Source organism: Acanthopagrus latus, chromosome 14 (genome assembly GCF_904848185.1).
Source record: "Acanthopagrus latus isolate v.2019 chromosome 14, fAcaLat1.1, whole genome shotgun sequence".
Classification (NCBI taxonomy): Eukaryota; Metazoa; Chordata; class Actinopteri; order Spariformes; family Sparidae; genus Acanthopagrus; species Acanthopagrus latus.
The window spans coordinates 21,344,562-21,363,345 of NC_051052.1; the positions used below are offsets into that span (position 1 = coordinate 21,344,562).

The window sequence follows — 18,784 nt, forward strand, 5'->3', positions numbered from 1 at the left end:
TTGGTTCTGAAGTTCACTCAAACAGCAGATAAACATGTTGATGCACAGATACAAACAGAAACCTCACAGATGATAAAACATATTGGAAACAATTGTACTTTTTACTCCACTGCATTTATTTCAAGTTACTGTGTAGATTCAGATCATTAATACTTAAGATAAAAACTCCTCAGCTGCATATTAACACATTAAATCAGCCCCATGATGCATCAATACTCATAATCCAGTGATATAAAACACATTATTCTGTATAAATGAGCACTTTTAGGACTTCTGGTGTCAGAACTTGTAGTTGATGATGTAGAAATCAAGAAAACACACAAGCTTCAGATTTTTCTGCTAATGTGTATTTCAATAAATAAATACAGGAAAACGTACACACAGTTTGGAGACGAAGCAACAGAAGTATGACTGAAAACATGCACGTTTACTGTGTGTGTGTGTGTGTGTGTGTGTGTGTGCAGAAGCGTGATGACAGCGATGAACTGATGTAAAAACACATCAACGAAAAAGTTTTTAACAAACAGGTTTTCAAAAAGGTTCTAAAAGCGTTTTACAGTGCAAACTGTCATTCTGCTCGTATCAAACGTTTCTCGGTTAAAGCCGTCGTTTCTATTGATCAGCGTGGATACATTCAGCTGGAGGAGCTATCAACTACATCATCATCATCATCATCATCATCATCAACATCATCAACACTGAGGAGGCGACTCGTCCCTGTGGAAGATCTCACACAGAGGAACACTTTGATCGATGGCTTTGTCTCTGACTGACAATCAGTCACAGATAATAACTGATCAATAACAACAGCTGACTGAGCTGAGAAGATTCTGTCGGATCAAACATGAAAACACGAGACAGCAGAACCTGCGACGGATTCAAAGTGGCTTCAGTTTTAGTCACAACTTCGATTTAATTATTAAATATTAAAAATGTTTGAATTTCTCCAAATCTGAGAAACGTCGTCGCCTGCAGTCGATCAGACGAGGATTCACTGTCATCAGACACTTTAAATAAAAAGGAAACAAATCAATCAGAGTTAATGATCAATGAAACAACGAGCTCAGTTCAGTTTTCTTTGGTTAATTATTATTATCAAATGTTTCCACGATCATCTGACTTTAATGACAGTTTAGAGTTTTAATAATTCACATTTCACTTTTATCTGATGTCTCTGAATCTACAGTGAAAAGAAGCTCAATGATTTTGACTCAACAACATCCAGCCTTTAATCAATAATCAATTATCAATCATCTAAGTTGTTTACTGAGTTTATAGACGTCGATTACTGACAGAGAAAGAAAAAAAATAAAACTAAACTCATTATTCTAACTTTACATATGAATATCTTTCAGAAATGGGCAGAAGGAAGGAAGGAAGGGAGGAAGGAAGGAAGGAAGGGAGGGAGGGAGGAAGATGTTGTGAATGTCAAAATGTTTAAAGTGTCCAGTAACAGTGAAGACGCTCGTCACAAGTTCTCAGAGTGAACCGTCGCCGATCGATCGAGGTGAAGATTTTATTTTATTTTATTTTATTTTTTATTTAAGAATGTTTTAAAAATAATACTCAGTGATTAAAAACATCTCGTCCGTCACTCTGAGATCATTTCTCTCCCAAACAAGATTTTTTCTCTGAATGTTTGAACAATTAAATCAAAATCATCCAGAAATTATTCAAATCATCAGAATTTATCTTTATGAAACTGTCGGTTAGATTTTCTTCTAATATGAAAAGTTGAACTGAATGTTTGATGTTTTCTCCAGGTTACTTTTGAGGAACACTGATTTTATATTTTCTCCTGTAATGATCAAATTTTCCTCGAGGACTCTGGGAGTTTGTGACAGACGTTCGTTGTGACTTTCAGATCACGTCGAGCGTCGCGGTTCTGGTTCTGGTTCTGGTGTTTCTGCTCTGTGAAGTCCGACTGCAGACGAGCAGTGAGCTGATCTTTGGACGCCTCGCTGGTCGTTGTCTGACAGTTTGTTGGAGGAGAAAGACGTTGACGCTGCGTACAGTCAGATTTAAGGCTTCAGGAGCGCAGGAGGAGGAAACATCAGCAAACATCTGGAGCCAATCAGGCGGCTTCGTCGCGTCACTTCCTGTTTTTACGTCGATTCTCAGTTTTCCCTTTAACATCCTCTCCACTGTCGTCACTTCAGTAGTTTTTCAAGTCACTTCCAGTTTGTGAGTCGCAGTTTTTAAACAAAGAGCCGGTAAAAAAGTCAAAGCTGGATTATTGTGATTCTTTTTTTGTCTCATTTTGTTTTTATCGTGGTGAAAAAAGTCAAAGACGGGACGAATCATCACGCGGCAGAACTGGCGGTGTCGTCAGCTCGGGTCCAAACGAGAAGTGAAGGGACAAACTAAAAACAAGAACTTCTCTGTTTGTGGAGGCAGAACTTCAGCAGTGTAATAAACATCTTTATAGGTCCAACATGTCGGTTCTGACCCGTCACAGACCCGTGGAGACACTCAACCAAGTCCTGTCATCTGAAACTGAACTGACTCTGTGACGTGGAGACGAATTCTGTTCAGATTCTTGTTTTCAGACAGTTTCACGTTATTTTTTCATGATTAAAACGTATCAGTGAGCAAATATTTCTGGGCAGCGTCACTGTTCTGAAGAAATATCTCATGTTCAGACTGTCATCAGCCCGCTGAGACGCAAAGTTTCACTACAGATTCTAACTAATCATTTTCAGATCTACTTATTTTACAGCAGTAATGACACGATATTAATTTCAGGATCTCTTTGTTTTCGCCACGTTGTCTGAATGATGTTTCTGCACAAGATAAACTGCTGATTTAGAAACAGACGCAGAATTTAAACTCACCAAGCTGGAAACACTCAGCCGCTGAGTTCACGTCGCTTCAGACTGAAGAAGATTAAATCCAGATTCTCCTTCACTCAACACTGACTGTAACTAACCACCAGTTACCTAACCACCAGTTAACTAACCCACCAGTTACCTAACCACCAGTTAACTAACCCACCAGTTAACTAACCACCAGTTAACTAACCACCAGTTAACTAACTCATCAGTTAACTAACCACCAGTTAACTAACCCACCAGTTAACTAACCACCAGTTAACTAACCACCAGTTAACCAACTGCTGAATGTCACAAAGATAAATGCTGCGTGTGGTTTCTAACGTCAGTGTCACTCGAGCACTTCGGATCTTCTGTCAGAATCATGAACCCAAAGTTAAAGTTCTGACGAGAAGTTTTCCTAAATGAGAATCTGGGAAAATATCTGTTCTGACTCGATCCGATCGCTGTGATCCAGTCTGCCGACACGATGGCGGGTTCTAAATGTTCTGTGTTCTCCCTTCACGTCCGAGTAGATATAGTAAAAAAAAAGGAAAGAAAACAAACTCCACGAGATCCAGGACGAGTCGAACAGAACCGGCAGGTGAAGCGGGCCTTTGGGTCGAGGCGTCTCAGTGAGTAAAGCAGCAGGATATTTACAAGAACACACACATTCTTCACTTCCTCCTCCTTCCGGGTCAGAGTTCAGCCAATGCCTTTTGTTTTTTCGCATCGAGGTCATGTGATCCCGACGCCGGGCCCGTTTCCACGGAGACGACCTGGGACGCAGCAGGAACTGAAAAGAAGAAGAGGCACTTCTCGAATGGCTGGTTGGTTTGTGGTCGTCTCCTCCGACTCGTCTCCAGGTGAAGCAGATGTTGGACACCGGGGGGCGCTGCTGTGGTCTGTGGCCCGATGCAGGAGGCACTTGGTAGTGATGCTCTGAGGGAGTCCGGCTCGGCTCGGCTATGTCATCAGGATCGGCTTCTGCCGCACCTCCAGGATGTCTGAGAGAGGAGTGATGTCACAGTCAACATGTTATCATGAAGTTTAACTCAGAACCTCTAACAGGATCTTTTTGTTTCATCACATCAACTTCCAGACAAAACAACCTAAAGAGTCTGAACTGTGATGTCATTTCCTGCTCTGAGACAAACAGACTCCATGTTTCTACTCACAGACAGAAAGAAGTTCATGTAGAACATCAGCAGAATGAACAAGAAGGTCCAAATAATGCAGAATGAGTCAGAGACAGAGTTTCACAGAGTTTATAAAGTGTCTCCAACTCAACAACTCACTAAACTGACACATTTGTTAAGGGAGTCTGGGGACACAGAAGTAGAATATATTGTTACTGTTCACCGTCTCCCTTCATAACTGGGTGAATGATTAGTCAGGTGTTCAGACAGCAGCTGACTGTTGGCAGGTAACACACCTGTGGTGATGCGGTGCAGTGGCAGCGTGACGTAGGTCAGGTGTGAGTAGAGCAGGAAGTAATCTTCGGTCCGGTTGAGTTTGAGCCAGGAGCCGACCAGCGAGCGACCGGTGCCCGACAGAGAGCGAGAGCGGAGGTTGGTGGTGGTGTGAAGATCTGAAACATCAAGACGACTGACGTCAGAACACCTTTACAGAACATTAAATGAGCCTCCGGCAGTATAAATAAACCAGTTTGTGATCTGGTACCTTCGTCTTCCTCCTCCCTGAAGAACTCCTCGCTGTCGTTGGCAGAGTGAGACTTCTTCATCTCTGCGATTCTGTTCCGTGGAACTTTCCGTCTCAGAGACGGAGAGAAGAAGGAGGGACGGTTCCTCTCTGGAGTCGGAGGCGTGCTGAAGGACGTCACCTGCAGGGAGACGAGAGCTGTTCTGACCCGCTGCAGACGATGTGTGGAGACAGAACGCATCGTCACCGAGCCGAGTGCAAACTGCACCCTGATTGGCTCCCAATTAGCTGTGATGTCATAAATCCTGCACATGTTTTGCATCTTTTTGGGGACTGAAAACTCTGAAACCAGTTCCTGAATATCATCCTATGAAAACACCAGCTTTAATGTCGCTGTGGCCACACGATGAAGCTGCACCGACGGGACGACGACAGGGACGATGGCGGACGTTATTCTCCGGTGAGTTATGGCACCGTTACAGCGCCTCCTACTGGCCGGCACGCACACAACAGTTTTTGCAGCTTCGCGTGCAACAGGATCATTTTCATGTTTGAAGGTGGAACTTTTATAAAATGCAAAATAAAAACTTTTAGCTCAACTGTTGTTAAAGGATGTTAAAGTGATGAACGTGAACTCTGCACTCGCCGGATGTAACGATTACTGACGACATCAGTTAATACATTTGGTCAATCAAATGTTTTAGAAAAGAGAGTGAAGTAGAAAGAAAGGAATGTCTTGTTTTGTCAGATAAATATCCACAAATCAGAAATGTATTAATTAGTTCACTGACGAATGACTTCAGCTGCCGCGGGCTCAGACCAGGATCCAGTTCTGTCCAGTCAGCTGATTCTCAGTTCTGGTAAATATGAATCTACGATAAATAAAAGAAAGTGTAATTTCATGGTGACCTCAGAGAATCCACCAGTGAGACACATCTGGAGGACAGACTCTTAAATGATGCAGAATCTGGTCCAGCAGCATTTATTATTGATCCTGACCTGATTTCATGTCTGTGTGGAGGCTGAACAGTCGACTGAAGGTTTTTATTCTCTTCTGTTTCTCTGCAGCCGCAGACAAACAGGAGGAAGTGAAGCACAACCGTCAGTAAAAACGCCTCAACTTGTAAACAGACAAACGGGAAGTGTGGAAGTTTCTGATTTGCAAAATCTGCAAAAACATCAGGCTGGACTCTGAACACAACCTCAGAACTTAACTTCATCTGTTCTCCTCAGAACCACGATCTTATGTTCTGTTCTGTGCAGCAGAGAGACGAATCTCCACTTGGTCGTTTTACACAGTGACAGTAGAAACTCTTGGATCGTGGAGTAAAACAGAAAGTCTCCTCACCCTCTCGTGCATGGGCGACACCTGGTCCTCCTCGGTGCCACAGGGGGAGGTGTCACCGGTCGGCACCCTGCTGACGGCCATCTCAGCGTGACCTTTGCCCTGCGGACCCTTCATCCTCACAAACTCCATGTTGTTGTACTTGTAGAAGCCGAACGACATCCGCTGAGCCATCTTAGCTGCGACGCTCACCTACAACACACACGTGGAAGAGCGTCAACATGGAGTCATGAAAAACAACACAGCAGTTAAATATGTGTTTAATCTGAACACGTGTCCGAATAATTAACACAACGATGAGCGCAGAACGGAGCTTCCAGATCAAACTAATCCAAAAAACATCCGAGTCAAAATAACATTTCGGATGTTGACATTAATATTATTTATTATTCAATAATCTCCTGTGTGACATTAGCCATAGCTGTGATTTTAGCTTAATGCTAGCATTAATAAGGTCAATATGCTAACAGTAACCTTCTAGACATAAATACTGACCTGCTAACATTAGCACGTTAGCATTCCATGTTATAAGACCTTAACAGCTAAAATGATTCTTCCATGTTCGCATCACAACATGCTTCTGTTAGCATTTTAAGATGCTAACAGTTTTGCTTCTCTAGTCAACAATGTTCAAAATGTTAGCGTGATATAGCAGCATTAGCTTTAACAGTATCATGTCCAGATACTGAAGACAACATTTCTCTTTCATGTGGTTTAATTTAAATGAAACAATAATAATGTTGAGTTATTACAATAAAAGTAGTGCTCAGAATCTTACATCAATATAAACAGCAGCAGTTAATCATGCTGCTAATGCTAGCATGCTAACCCATGCACATCTAAAATGTTTAACATGATATCATTTAGCACATTAGCTTGTAATCCAGCAAAATGAATGTGAGCACAAAACCTCATTCTCGACCTCAGGGACTGTAGATGGAGACACAAACAAAATGTATGATTTAGCATTAGCATTAGCCAGATGGTGAACATGGTAAACATTACACCTGCTAAATGTATCATTAACAGTGTCATGTTAGCATGCTGCTGTTAGCGTTAGCTGGAGGCGCTGCTGTCCCTCAGCCTCTCACCCGGTTGTCGTAGACTTTCTTCAGCGCCTCGTAGCGGATCGAGCCCTGGAAGATGACGCCCTGGAAGGTGTTGCTCTTGTCGCTCGCCACCAGCTCCACACACACCATCTCGCCCTCGCCCACCGTCATGTCGCTGAACACCTGCACAGATAATAATGATGTGTCACTTCACCTGTGGAGACCCAGTAACTCTTAACTTCCTGTCTGTACGTCCATCCCTCTGGAGCTGCGTCGTCTCCACACTGACTGTTGGCTTCGACTTGTTTCGCTGTGAACTCAGTTGTTTTTCGCTCCTGAGCACCAAAAACCTGCTCATCGATTTCCTCCCAGGAGTGAAATCTTTGATCTGGTGTTTTTCTCTGCAGTCGGCCATTAAAACAAGGTGCTGATGCAGGAGTTTGTTTTTAAATGGAGAGAAAAAGCATCAAGTCACACTTCAGTAACCCAGAAGCAGCTTGTATCTGCTCATCAGCTGCTGTGGAGTCAGTGAAGGCATCATTACCGAGGGGAACGACCATTTCTAGTGTTTTCCACAAGCCTTTACATTTACACCTTCTGTCCCAGGGTGGGCTCTAAAGCGTCCAGAACCTGCCAGTGGCAGAAGAAACCCAGCTGGACGTGAGCTGAACATGACAAAGATGTTGGTCAGGTGTCTTCAGTCAGGCAGTTATTCGCACACTGAAGCTGAAATCTTCACTGTAGCTGCTGAGCTAACAGCGATAACATGCAGCCTGTCTGAGGTGTTTGATCACATGTGGAGGCTGTAAATCTGGTCTGAGATCAGTTAGTGATGTGTTCTCTGCTGCAGACTGATCACAGCAGACGAGTGATGGAGACATCTGATGTTTAAATCAAGTCTCAGCTGCTTCAGTTGTTCAGCAGAACGCTGCAGCTCTGTTTGACTGTGAAGCTCCAGAACTGTTCTGTGGACGACGACACTTCAGCTTATCTTTCAATCTGTTTGCTATATTTTGTGTTAAGCTGTCAGGTAAATGTAGTGAGGTAATAAGTTTCTCTGTACGATGCAGTGAGGTGGAGTATGAGGCGGCTGCATGTTATCAGCCGTACGGAGTGTGACCCGGCTACAGTTACCTCCTCAAAGTTGTCGATCATGAAGAAGATGTTGGGGTAGCTCATCTTGGACTCCTCTCCTTTACTGTCCATGGCGTGTTTACTGGGAGAGGCGAACACTTCCTGTGAAACGTGGCAGACAGACGTAATGAGGCCTGAACCTGCTGAGCTGATCTGAGAGCAGCTCCAGGTCCTGAGTCCTACCTGACATTTCTTCTTGTGGATGTGGATGTCTCCTGCATCTGAGCGCGTGCAGACGGCACACGTCACCACATAGTCCAGCTGGAAGACAGAACGGGTTTCAGGTTATCGTCGGTGAACCAACAACCAGAACCTTGTGTTTTTCTGAGTGTCTCGCTGACCTTCTGCAGGATGAGGTTCAGGTAGACGCTCTCCTCCCAGTCGATGTCGGGGTCACCGAGGCCGGGCAGCTTCTTGGAGTCTCTCCTGTAAACCTCCACCTCCACCTGAAACACATCCCACACACTCCATCAGAACCAGCTACGGGTCAACCTCAGCGCAGGTGTGGAGGCGCCAGGAGACTTCCTGTCACGTCAGAGTGATGTCAGACGGAGAGCAGAGACTCAGAGGACGAGCTGCTTTATCTCTGATAACATCCAGACTACATGAAACATGCAGCCGCTCCGTGGACACGACGCTTCAGTCCACAAAATGCTCATCACAGTTTTATCCAGATTTAACAGATATTGTGTGTGTGGTTATTTAATACTAACGTTTTCTTTAGTGTGTGATTAAATATTTTATTGTTCTTCTCTTTCATCACTTCTCTTGTTAAATACAAACAGTAAATAAAATACTTTCACTTCACAATCCTGTTTTATTGTCTGCTCACAGCTGGAGGAAGTGAAACGTCCACAGAAACATTTTCACACATCGAGTCTCAACGAACTCGGCGTCCATTTTTATTTTCATCTGCACGACATCAGCAGAGAACTCGAATCTGCTGCTTTTAAAACGAAACGTTTCTTAGGTTAACGTTGGTTTAACAAAAGATCTTCTGTGATGTTTTACTGCACACACACACACACACACACACACACACACACACACACACACACACACACGTCGCCGTGGCAACCTCTCCCGCTCTACATGCTCTGTGAGCGATATGAGTCGTGGCGTGGAGAGCTCGTATCTCCCTGCAGACGAGAAGCTTCATCAGGTCTGTTTAAATAAAGATGTGGAGACGAACTCAACGAGTTTTAATTCAGAGTCAATTAACGACTCTGATGGAGAGATTCTACATACGGATACATTAAAAACAGTCAGTGTGTCTTTATTTTAACAGTTTAACTGAAGATCAGATGATTATTGATCATCGCTCTTTGATCAGGTGACGTTAGACCAGCTCAATGTGTTCAGAGGTCAGTTTATAGTTTATAGTCATCTGTTGAGTTCTGACCCGTTCGGAGGGTTTTTACTGTCTTTGTGTCATGAAGTCATCCTGCAGGAATCAAACCCACAACCTCCTGTAACTCTTTCTATGTTAATCTATCGATTATTTCACAGTGAACTGATTTATTATTTAGTCCATGACGTGTGAAAGGAAACTGTCTTCAAATGACAGTCAAAAATCAAAAGAAGTGAAAAGAGAAATGTGTTGTATAGATAAAGTTTGATTGATTGATTGATTGATTGAATTAGGATGTTCTGTATGTGAATCTACAGAATCATAATTGAAGCCTCACTGATGAAGCAAAAAGATGTTTGAGAAGCTGGAGGCAGAACGTTCTTCATCAACGAGTCGACTGACGGGTCAGTACAGATGAATGTTGTGTCTCAGAACTGATCGGGGATCAGCGCTCGTCACCTTTTTGCCCTCGCTGTCGTCTGCGCTGACGTAGGCGAGTTTCCTGCGGACGTAGAACAGCATGTCGTCCTGTCGAGGAGCCCACTTCTCCATGAAGTACGTGGAGAACATCCAGGTCCAGAACACGATGCGGTCATCTTTAAAACAGCCTGCAGAGCACAAACACACAACGTTAACTCAGAGAACCAGAACCATCCTGACAGCTGTCAGTCGGGCCGGATCCTCCTCATCGCTCAGATCCACTGGATCACAAATGTTTGTTCATGTTGAAAGAAAACTTCACTGTAAACTTTACAGACTTTCTTTGCTCATTTTAACGATTGTTCCTGTTTTGAGACTCGTGAAAATATAAATAACATTAACAGTCTCAGACTAAATGAACATGTCATGAGAACTGAAGCGATGATGAAGATGAGAACTCTTCCTCGGTGGAGGTGAAGGGGTGTGAAGTCTCTTTCTCTCCAGCTGGAGTTTCAATCTGCAGTCGTTTCTTTTTCACAGCCAATAAAACAGCTGATCAATTATTCACTGCTGGATTATTACAGTCGCACGCTCTTATTTTGAAAAATGACCCCGACGCTGTGAAAGGAAGCCGAGCTGCGGTCGCTGGTGCTTCAGATGTCGACCACCTGCCCTCCATCACCCCGGGGGAGGGGCTCTGCACCTGCCTGCCGCCCGGCAACTGTTGCCAGGCAACCAGGCAGAGGATGACATGGCATTTAGTGAAACTTCCTGTTGGAGCAGCTGCTTTCATCAGGACCTCCGTCTGACCCTGAACATTCATATTAACATTCGTTACATCCGGTTTGTGTTCTTGTGCTGATCCGACTGTACGGCTGTCTGTGATTGGTTCCATGTTCAGCTGGAAGATCCAATCAGCAACAAGCTGGACAGTTTAAATCTCCAATAATAATAATAATAATAATAATAATAATTTAATGTATTTGTTATTATCATTAGTCTTTATTCTTTTATAACATTATCTGATATAGATTTGCATTTTATTCAGATTCTGTCGGTTATGTGTAATATTTGATCTTTATTGTTGTTTTTAATCTTTTATTATTGTAACTTTTTACTCGTTAGTCTCTGAACTCGTTTCCAGTCACTTCAGAACTTTGATTATATTCTGATGTGTGTGAAAGGTGTTTTATAAATAAAGTTTGATTGTGTGTGATCGATCCTGAGGAAAAGTTACATCATGTTGCAGCTGATCCAGTAAATAACCATAACTGACAAACTGACTAACTAACTAACTAATAACAGAGAGAAACCCGACACTTCCTGCAGATGTTTCATAATAAAAGCCTGAACTGTTGATGTCGGAGGACTTTTGAGAGTTCAGATTATATTTGAAACTCTTCTTTAGAAAGAACAGTTAAATAAAAACAATCAGCCGTCAGCGATTCAACAAGAAACTTCAGTTCCTCTGATCTGTGCAGAGTGAACCCTCCTCACAAACACATCAATTAAAGATCTCTGAAGAACAAAATGAACCAACATGTCCGACGCTGTCAGAGTTTCCTCTGGTACCAGTCAGTACCAGTCAGTACCATGATCCCGTCCACCTTCAGTCCTCATCAGAACACGTCGGCTGCCTTCATCAGATGTAACTTTATCGACAGCAGCTCGGTGTGACGACACACGATGAGCATGAAGAATATAAAACGGGTCCGGACCTCCAGAACTTATGACTTGATTTACGGTACTTGCGAGTCCGACAGAATTCATTCAGAGACCAGAAACAAAAACACAGTCTGATTTAATTCCACAGGCTGGAGTTGAATTAGGTTAATTAAATGTTGGACTGTGACGATTAACCTCGTTTACTTTGATCTCATCAGCTTTAATTCATTTAAACACCTGAAGGTCACCTGGTGAGATACACAGCGACGTACACATCTTCTCCCTGTTCTCTCAGAGTATAACGCCTTTATAAGTATGTACGGAAGCCTGTGGATGACAATATTAAAATGTATTATTATGATTATTATCATCATTAAGATGGAAGTGGTATTGCATCGTGGGAACTGTAGTCTGTGATGGAACGAAACCATTTGATTTTCTGTTAAAACCGGAGACTTCCCATCAGACCAGAACATTAAATCAGCTCTGCGTTCAGGCCCACAGCCAATCACAGCTCTGCGTTCAGGCCCACAGCCAATCACAGCTCTGCGTTCAGGCCCACAGCCAATCACAGCTCTGCGTTCAGGCCCACAGCCAATCACAGCTCTGCGTTCAGGCCCACAGCCAATCACAGCTCTGCGTTCAGGCCCACAGCCAATCACAGCTCTGCGTTCAGGCCCACAGCCAATCACAGCTCTGCGTTCAGGCCCACAGCCAATCACAGCTCTGGTTGTAGAGAGGAAACGACCTCTGGCCTCCGTCCAGACAGACTTGGCATGACAGACGCTCCTCTGGGACGGAGGTGAGACGTGAACACGACCTGCTGGCCAACAGAACACCAGAAGCTTCCAGAAACACTCCGAGCCAGAAGAACTGGAGGTCCACTCACTGGCCTCTTGTCTTCAGTATCTAAAGTTGTGGTTGGACCTTGAACACACTGGAGTAACATGATCCTGAAAGACATTAGATATCACAGTACAACACTGTGTAACCGTTGTTTTACTGTATATTTAACAGATTCTCATCTCACTCGTGTCTTTATTCTTGTTGTTCTGGTTTTTAAAGTTTGATCTAAAAGGTGTTAAAAGTTGGATTGTCAGCTGAGCGTTCGTGTTGATCCGGAGCGAAGCCGCTGTGCAGCAGCCTCAGAGACGACCGTGAATCTGCTCTATTTATAGCTGCGTATCCCGTTTTAAAAATACATCAACTGTGTGATGAAGCCGGCGCACCATCACTCATCGTCTGATGAAAGTGAGCTGAATCTCCCTAAATCTATCGCTGCTGGCACCGGCGGGGAAATATCACGAGCCGCGTCCGTCCCGTTGGGTTTTTCATCACTTATATAAGACTTGGTGGGAGCTGGCTGATGCTCCGTCACAGCTCCAGTGACCTGGATCAGAGGATGAACCGGAGGATGGAGGGATGGACTGAAAGCTCCAGTGGTGCCTGAGACACCCGGGTCAAAAGTTTAGATTCTACCACAGCTCAGACAAACTCCTGAAGGACGATGAAAACCATCCAGAGGAACCAGAAGACTTCCTCATGACCACCACAACCCACAACAGGACCTCTAGAACCTCCTCAGGGACCAGAACCTACTCAAATTATCACCAGAACTTCCTTAAATGAGCAACAGAACCCTTTAATGATCACTAGGACCCACTAAAGACCTACAGAGCCTACAGGACCTCCTGCAAGACCATTAGAACAAACCTGCAGGTCCTGACCTGCCAGAGGAAACCGAACGATCTACAGAGGAACAAATCATGGACCCGTTCACCACTTCACACAACTCAACCCAACAAACCCCAGAAAATATAAAAACTAAATGTTAGTGGAACTGAGTATATAAGAAGGACGTCTTTCTGTGTTTTAAGAGGCCACATGGTAAAAAGACTGAGGGAACCTTTGAAATGACTGAAGTTATTATAATTATAACAACTGAAGCAGCGTCTTCACTTCTGACTCTTCAGTCTCACAACTTGTTTCACTTCTCAGCTTCTGAAACTGTGACATTTCTGTTAAAACTGTTAAAATGCACTTTTCTTTAAATACAGAGGTTCTGTTCTGACCCATGTGACTTCTGACTGTCGCCTCCATCATGTGTTCACGCTGAACGAATGACTGAGTGAACGAGTCCTGTGATGCTTCTGTGACGGTGGAACTGATGACAAACAGCAGGTCTGATGACACGGATCGTCTCCTGCGGGGTTTCAACAGGCTGTCCACCGTCTGAAGACTCATTCTGTCCCAGCAAACTGGGTTTTAATCCGATCAGAGGATTCCAACAGAACCAAACCACCCAACACTTCCTGATCCACCTCAGAAGCATCACATCAGTTCATTGTTTGTCTCAACTCCCTTGAGTTCAACTGCTGTTCATCAGATCATTTATTATCATCTACACACATTTCATAAGATTTAAAATGTAAACAAGGTTTGTGAGAGTTTTACACACAATATTTGTTAAATCTGGATTAAATTGAATGGAGTTTGGTTGACGTGAGGCGCGTTCGTCTCTTCAGTCACTCTCATATTATTAAGTGTGTCGTGGTACATCAGAGCTGCCTGCTCATCACTAGTCCAGTCGCTAACTGCAGTTAGTTCATGAGACAGACACGTTTTGTTGGGCAGCAACATCTGCACAGATGAACATCACTCTGAAGTTTGAAGCGTAAATTAAAATCACTTGGTCAGTTTGTGGATTTGTTGTTTTGTGGATTTGAGCAAACTGCTGCCTGGTTTGTGTTTCAGGACTGCAGACTTCACTTCTCTACAGAGCTGCAAGTCAACAGGAAGAAAGTTCATCATCGACTATTTTGATCACTGATTTCCAGAAACGATGTCCAACATGTTCTGCTTCTGCTTCCACAGTGAGTGAAGACACTTCTGATGTGAGACTGCCGGTCGGACAGAAGACGTCACCACAGTATAACTGATGAATCAGCAGATGAGTCGTTGGCGACGGGTCGTATTTACAGACACTTCACCGGCTTCACAGTCTGAACACGTGAACGTTATCTGCAGGCAGCTACACAAACACAGCTCAATGTAAACAGATGGGAGACCCCCCGCTGAGCTCTCCTTCTGTCTGCAGCGTCCTGCAGTCGTACACACAGACACACACCAGACGCAGCTACAGGAGGCTGGAAATGAAGACGAGGCTTCACACAGACACTCAAACTTCAGCAGCTGCATTAAATATTCAGCAGGATTTGTAATAATCCGAGTGAGTCAGACGTTATTTTTACTGTACTGTAACACGGCGCTCGGTCACGTCGGCAGCGTACGAACAGCAGATCCCAGAGCTGCTTTTATCGATCCATCAGAACACGACGCCGGCCGCTGATGTCGGTGTATTTATAGCAGGCAGCAGAACCGGACTGCAGCTGGAGCGACACACCGGAGAGCGAGCAGGTAATTAAACCTGAACCATCGACGCTCGTCTCTCTGGAGCGCCGCTGGAAGAAGGTTCAACAGGAAGCAGACGGTCCAGTGAGAACTACAGCCAGAGAACAGACGACAAACAGACCGGCACAAACTGGACCGCTGAACCCAAACCACCAGAACAAGACAGAACAAGAGAGGTGAATCTGTAGAGACCTGAGTCACAGAGGAGCACCAGGGACGAGGACCACGGGCTCCAGACACAACACAGCTGTGAGACAACAAGATGGCCGCTCACCTAGAGGTCTGAACTCAACCCGCTTCACAGCAACACTTCAGCACCAGAGGTCCAGTCCGGTCATCATCTCCTCCGCCGGCGCTGACAGACGGTCAGCTGACGTCTGACACTCCGAGTCCAAGATGGCAGAAATGATCTCATGTCACGTGTCAAGTGTCCTGGTCTAAAGACCCGCTACAGGAGGGTGATGTCACAAAGCGGTTCTGCTGGTTCTGATACATGCTGGGTGGGTTGGTTGACTCTCGTCTGGGCTCAGAACAGAACTCACTAACTTCAACATCGTGTGACACTTTTGTTTGTTCGTCTTCTCGGTGAATAAATCCTTCACGTGTCTGTCAGACGTGTTCAGACGGCTGGTCTCCATCAGTGAGAGCGACCCGATCTGGATCCTGATAAAAGTTCTGATCCAGCGGTTCTGAATGTGTTTTCTTAATATATGGCTGCTGGGCCCTGGTGGAGGTATACACTCTACTGTGTCCCACACAGACCGACAGCTAAGTTATAATCTGGTGAAGTGTTTCAGGGCGTGTGAAGAGTTGAGATGGAATCTACTGATCAGATTACTGATCAGAGTATTGATCAGATTATGGATCAGTGATTAAATGTTGACGCGCTGCTGCAGCTGACGACCAACAGAGCTGAAGACGAGGAGATAAACTGAAGCCTGTGAGCTGTGATGAAGTCACTGAGAGAACAGAGCCGCATTGATCCTCAGCACACACACACACACACACACACACACACACACACACACACTCTCAGTCGGCTGCATCTGAATTTACTTATTTTTGTTTTGAATTATCTTGTTTATTATTTTTACTATTTAATTTTCCACTGTGTTTATTTAGTGATTCATCCTTTTAATTTATGTATTTATCCTGTTTTATTTTCTGTATTCTTGAGATGAAACAAAAATACAGAAACAAATGTGTAAATCAACAAATACAATAAATGAATTAATGTCACATACTCTAATCATTGCCTCCATTTACTGTAAATATTACTTTTGTGTTTTTAATGTTATATTTACTTATTCACTGAAACATGTATTCATTTACTTCTGGCAGTTTTAATCCTCCATAATATTATGAGTCAATTATTAGTTTGACATTCAGCTTTTATCTGATAATTGATTTGAAATAAATTGATTTGTAAATGTTCTGATGCAGCATGTAATCTGTAATCTGTAAAGTTTTCAAATAAATGTGGTGGAGTAAAAAAAAAAAAAAGCACATCTCTGAGTTTGTGGAAGAGTAAAGTAACAGAATAGAAATACTCGAGTAAAGCACAAGTACTTGAAAAAAGTATTTAAGTTAATTACTTGTGTAAATGTATTTAGTTACATTTCTTCACTCAGATGTAACGGAGTAGATTTAGAAAGTAGCAGGAAATGAAAAGTAATCAGTTATTTTGGACCGTCAGTCGCACCTGTACAGGTGAGGAAAGTAACGGAGGAGTTGTGAGGCCTCAGCTTTACTCATCGTGCCGGGTTGATTAAACAACACGTTAATGTACCGGGACGACTATGACAGCGTTCAGACCGGAGCAGGGACCTCGACACGGAGCTCGTGTCCGGGCCACAGTGCACACGGAGCGGGCGGAGCAGCTCACCCAGTCCGCTGACCTCCTGGCGGATGTTCAGTCGGTTCCTCTCGTCGGCGATGGCCTTCAGCATCTGCTGCAGGGAGCCGTCCAGCTCTCCGTTCTCCTCCTCCGCTGGCCCGACAGCCTTACACAAACCGGGGAAGGACGCCATCTCCGAGCTGGGATCATGACAGTCCGGGCTAACAGCTACCGACGGCACCGGTTCACGGCAGCTAGCAGGCGGCTAAGAGGAGCGCAGGAGCGGGGAGCAGCAGCAGCAGGAGGGGGGGGAACCTGAAATGAATCCCGGATCAGAGCCTCAGTGTGGCGCTGCGGACCTGCCGGGGGCCGGGACCGGTCTGCTCTGCTGTGGTACCCGGGGCAGGAGCAGGTAGGTCGGGCAGCTGAGGGAGACTGTGGTCTTTCTGTTGTGCAGATCAGCTGGAAACACCCCTCACACTTCCTGTAACAACACGAGGCTCTTAAAGGGATAGAGCACCTGAAACGCCGGTCACTCGCTCACACAGGTGTTACAGACGATCCTGTCAGCCGGAGCATTCAGTGACCGCGCCAGGACTTATAATGACGACTAAATAAATGAACATTCTGCCGTGCGTTAGCATTCAATTAACGATTATTATCATGTCGATTGATTTTATTTTTCATATTAATCTGTTTTGTTCAGTAAAATGTCTACAGTAAATCTGTTTTCTGTCCTCCGGTGCTCTGCGGCTCATGAATCAAACGCACCCCCGTCACATTAGCTGCTAGGCGGTAGGAGCAGGACAGAGTCCCCGCCCGCCCGGAGGACACAGAGAGGAAATTAACATGTGAACTAGTTAACAACCTGTTAATTAGTTTAAAGTTCGCTCCTCGGTTAACGGACGATGTTTAAATTAGCATCCGGCTGGAGAGAGCTAAGCTAACTACTGGTAGCGCTAGCTAGCGTTAGCCGAGAGTTAACGTTACTCTGAACTCTTTGTCTGTTTGAACTTCTGTTATTCGACAGAATAATTCACGGAGAGTTTCAGGAGATTCTCCGTGGTTCGCTGGAGGGACGAACCGGTGGACCGGGATGTACTGACCCGCTCCGGTGTTTTCATCACGGCCCGTTTGATGTTTAAATTCTCCGTCGGTTAGAAACGTAACAACCAGGCGTTACGTCGATTTCTGTGACCCTGCAGATCCCCTGATGTTTCAAACTAAACAGACATGACAGTTCGACAACATCCGGGATTATCAGCGTGTTTACCTGTCATAAAAACACCTGTAGCTCAGGTGATCACACAGCTGAGATTACTGATCAGGTCACAGGACATGATGGGGACCGCCCGCCTACACGGGTCCTCGTTTCTGGTGATCCGGGTGATCAAACGAGCGCACCCTTTGTTCGAAGACAAAAGATGACGTCATTGTCTCACGGGTTGTGCTGACCGTCTTGTTACCTTCACGTGTCCCTCGTAAACCTCAGCTCCGGTCGAGAGAAGTGGCATTTAGGTGTTTCTGTTTTTCTTTTGAATTTTAGTGTTGTTTGATGTCTCACCATTAAAATATTAAATCCATATGTTCTGGTCTCAACAAAAAGTCCTTGTTATTGTTATTTTATCTGTATTTTCTGATGTAAACTTTACACCGTCGTACTCCTGCAGCAGTACAAACATCAAAATGTCCTCTTGTTAAAGATGAACTGGTTTAGATTGTTTTATGTATAAAATATAAGGATCAAGGTTTTTCAGAGCTTAACAAAAAAATACAAAACAACCAAAGCCCCACCTGTTGTTCAGCTCCTTAATTAAAGTGCAGAGTTATTGTGTTCAACCTTTTAAGTTATTGTGATACATTTTTCACTTGGGGTCTAAACTGGAGTAACTGTTGTTGAGTTGTGACAAAATATGGCTTAAATTGAACCTTTTACTTTAAAAAGTTGTGAACAGAAATGTCAAAAGTCAAAGCTAAATTATAATAACACGAGTCAGCCTTTTGACTGTCAAATTATAGCAAGATCATTTGAGACTTAAGTCTCATAATTTTTACTAGTGACTCAAAATGAAATTTGACAGAAAATCTCAATTTAAAGGA

At 44.1% G+C, this 18,784-nt stretch overlaps 1 protein-coding gene and 1 long non-coding RNA gene across 6 annotated transcripts in view; one reads left to right on the top strand and one right to left on the bottom strand.

The window, feature by feature from the left end:
• Positions 1-18,784, top strand: part of LOC119032561 — a 41,100-nt gene that overhangs the window by 1,246 nt on the left and 21,070 nt on the right. The window contains exon 3 of one of the 2 annotated variants that reach the window (XR_005078945.1): positions 9,669-9,803. The exons of the other annotated variant lie outside the window; for it this stretch is intronic. This is a non-coding gene — a long non-coding RNA (uncharacterized LOC119032561). Of the gene's footprint in view, positions 1-9,668; positions 9,804-18,784 lie in introns of those variants that run through there. 2 annotated transcript variants of the gene reach the window in all.
• kiaa0930 (KIAA0930 ortholog) lies at positions 96-18,170 on the bottom strand. Of its 4 annotated transcripts, none has more exons than XM_037121822.1 (10): positions 17,958-18,170; positions 9,811-9,959; positions 8,342-8,446; positions 8,184-8,261; positions 8,001-8,102; positions 6,909-7,049; positions 5,821-6,009; positions 4,494-4,653; positions 4,246-4,401; positions 96-3,817 (listed from the first exon to the last, which is right to left on the bottom strand). In XM_037121822.1, exons 1-10 carry the CDS (start codon positions 17,962-17,964, stop codon positions 3,777-3,779), a joined length of 1,128 nt encoding a protein of 375 aa, XP_036977717.1. In that variant the 5' UTR covers positions 17,965-18,170; the 3' UTR covers positions 96-3,776. The 4 variants fall into 4 exon arrangements, with proteins under 4 accessions (XP_036977717.1, XP_036977718.1, XP_036977719.1 ...); XM_037121823.1 differs by lacking the exon at positions 17,958-18,170 and adding an exon at positions 17,791-17,923; XM_037121824.1 differs by lacking the exon at positions 17,958-18,170 and adding an exon at positions 15,122-15,876.

What these genes read in the sequence shown, in the direction of transcription:
- kiaa0930 (XM_037121821.1), bottom strand. Translation starts at nt 16,877, where the DNA reads ATGGCGTCCTTCCCCGGTTTGTGTAAGGCTGTCGGGCCAGCGGAGGAG. An exon ending in CCAGGAGGTCAGCGGACTGG is followed by an intron (nt 9,960 to 16,732) that starts GTGAGCTGCTCC and finishes TGTGCTCTGCAG; the next exon opens with GCTGTTTTAAAGATGACCGC. An exon ending in ACTGCACCGCATCACCACAG is followed by an intron (nt 3,818 to 4,245) that starts GTGTGTTACCTG and finishes CTCCTCTCTCAG; the next exon opens with ACATCCTGGAGGTGCGGCAG.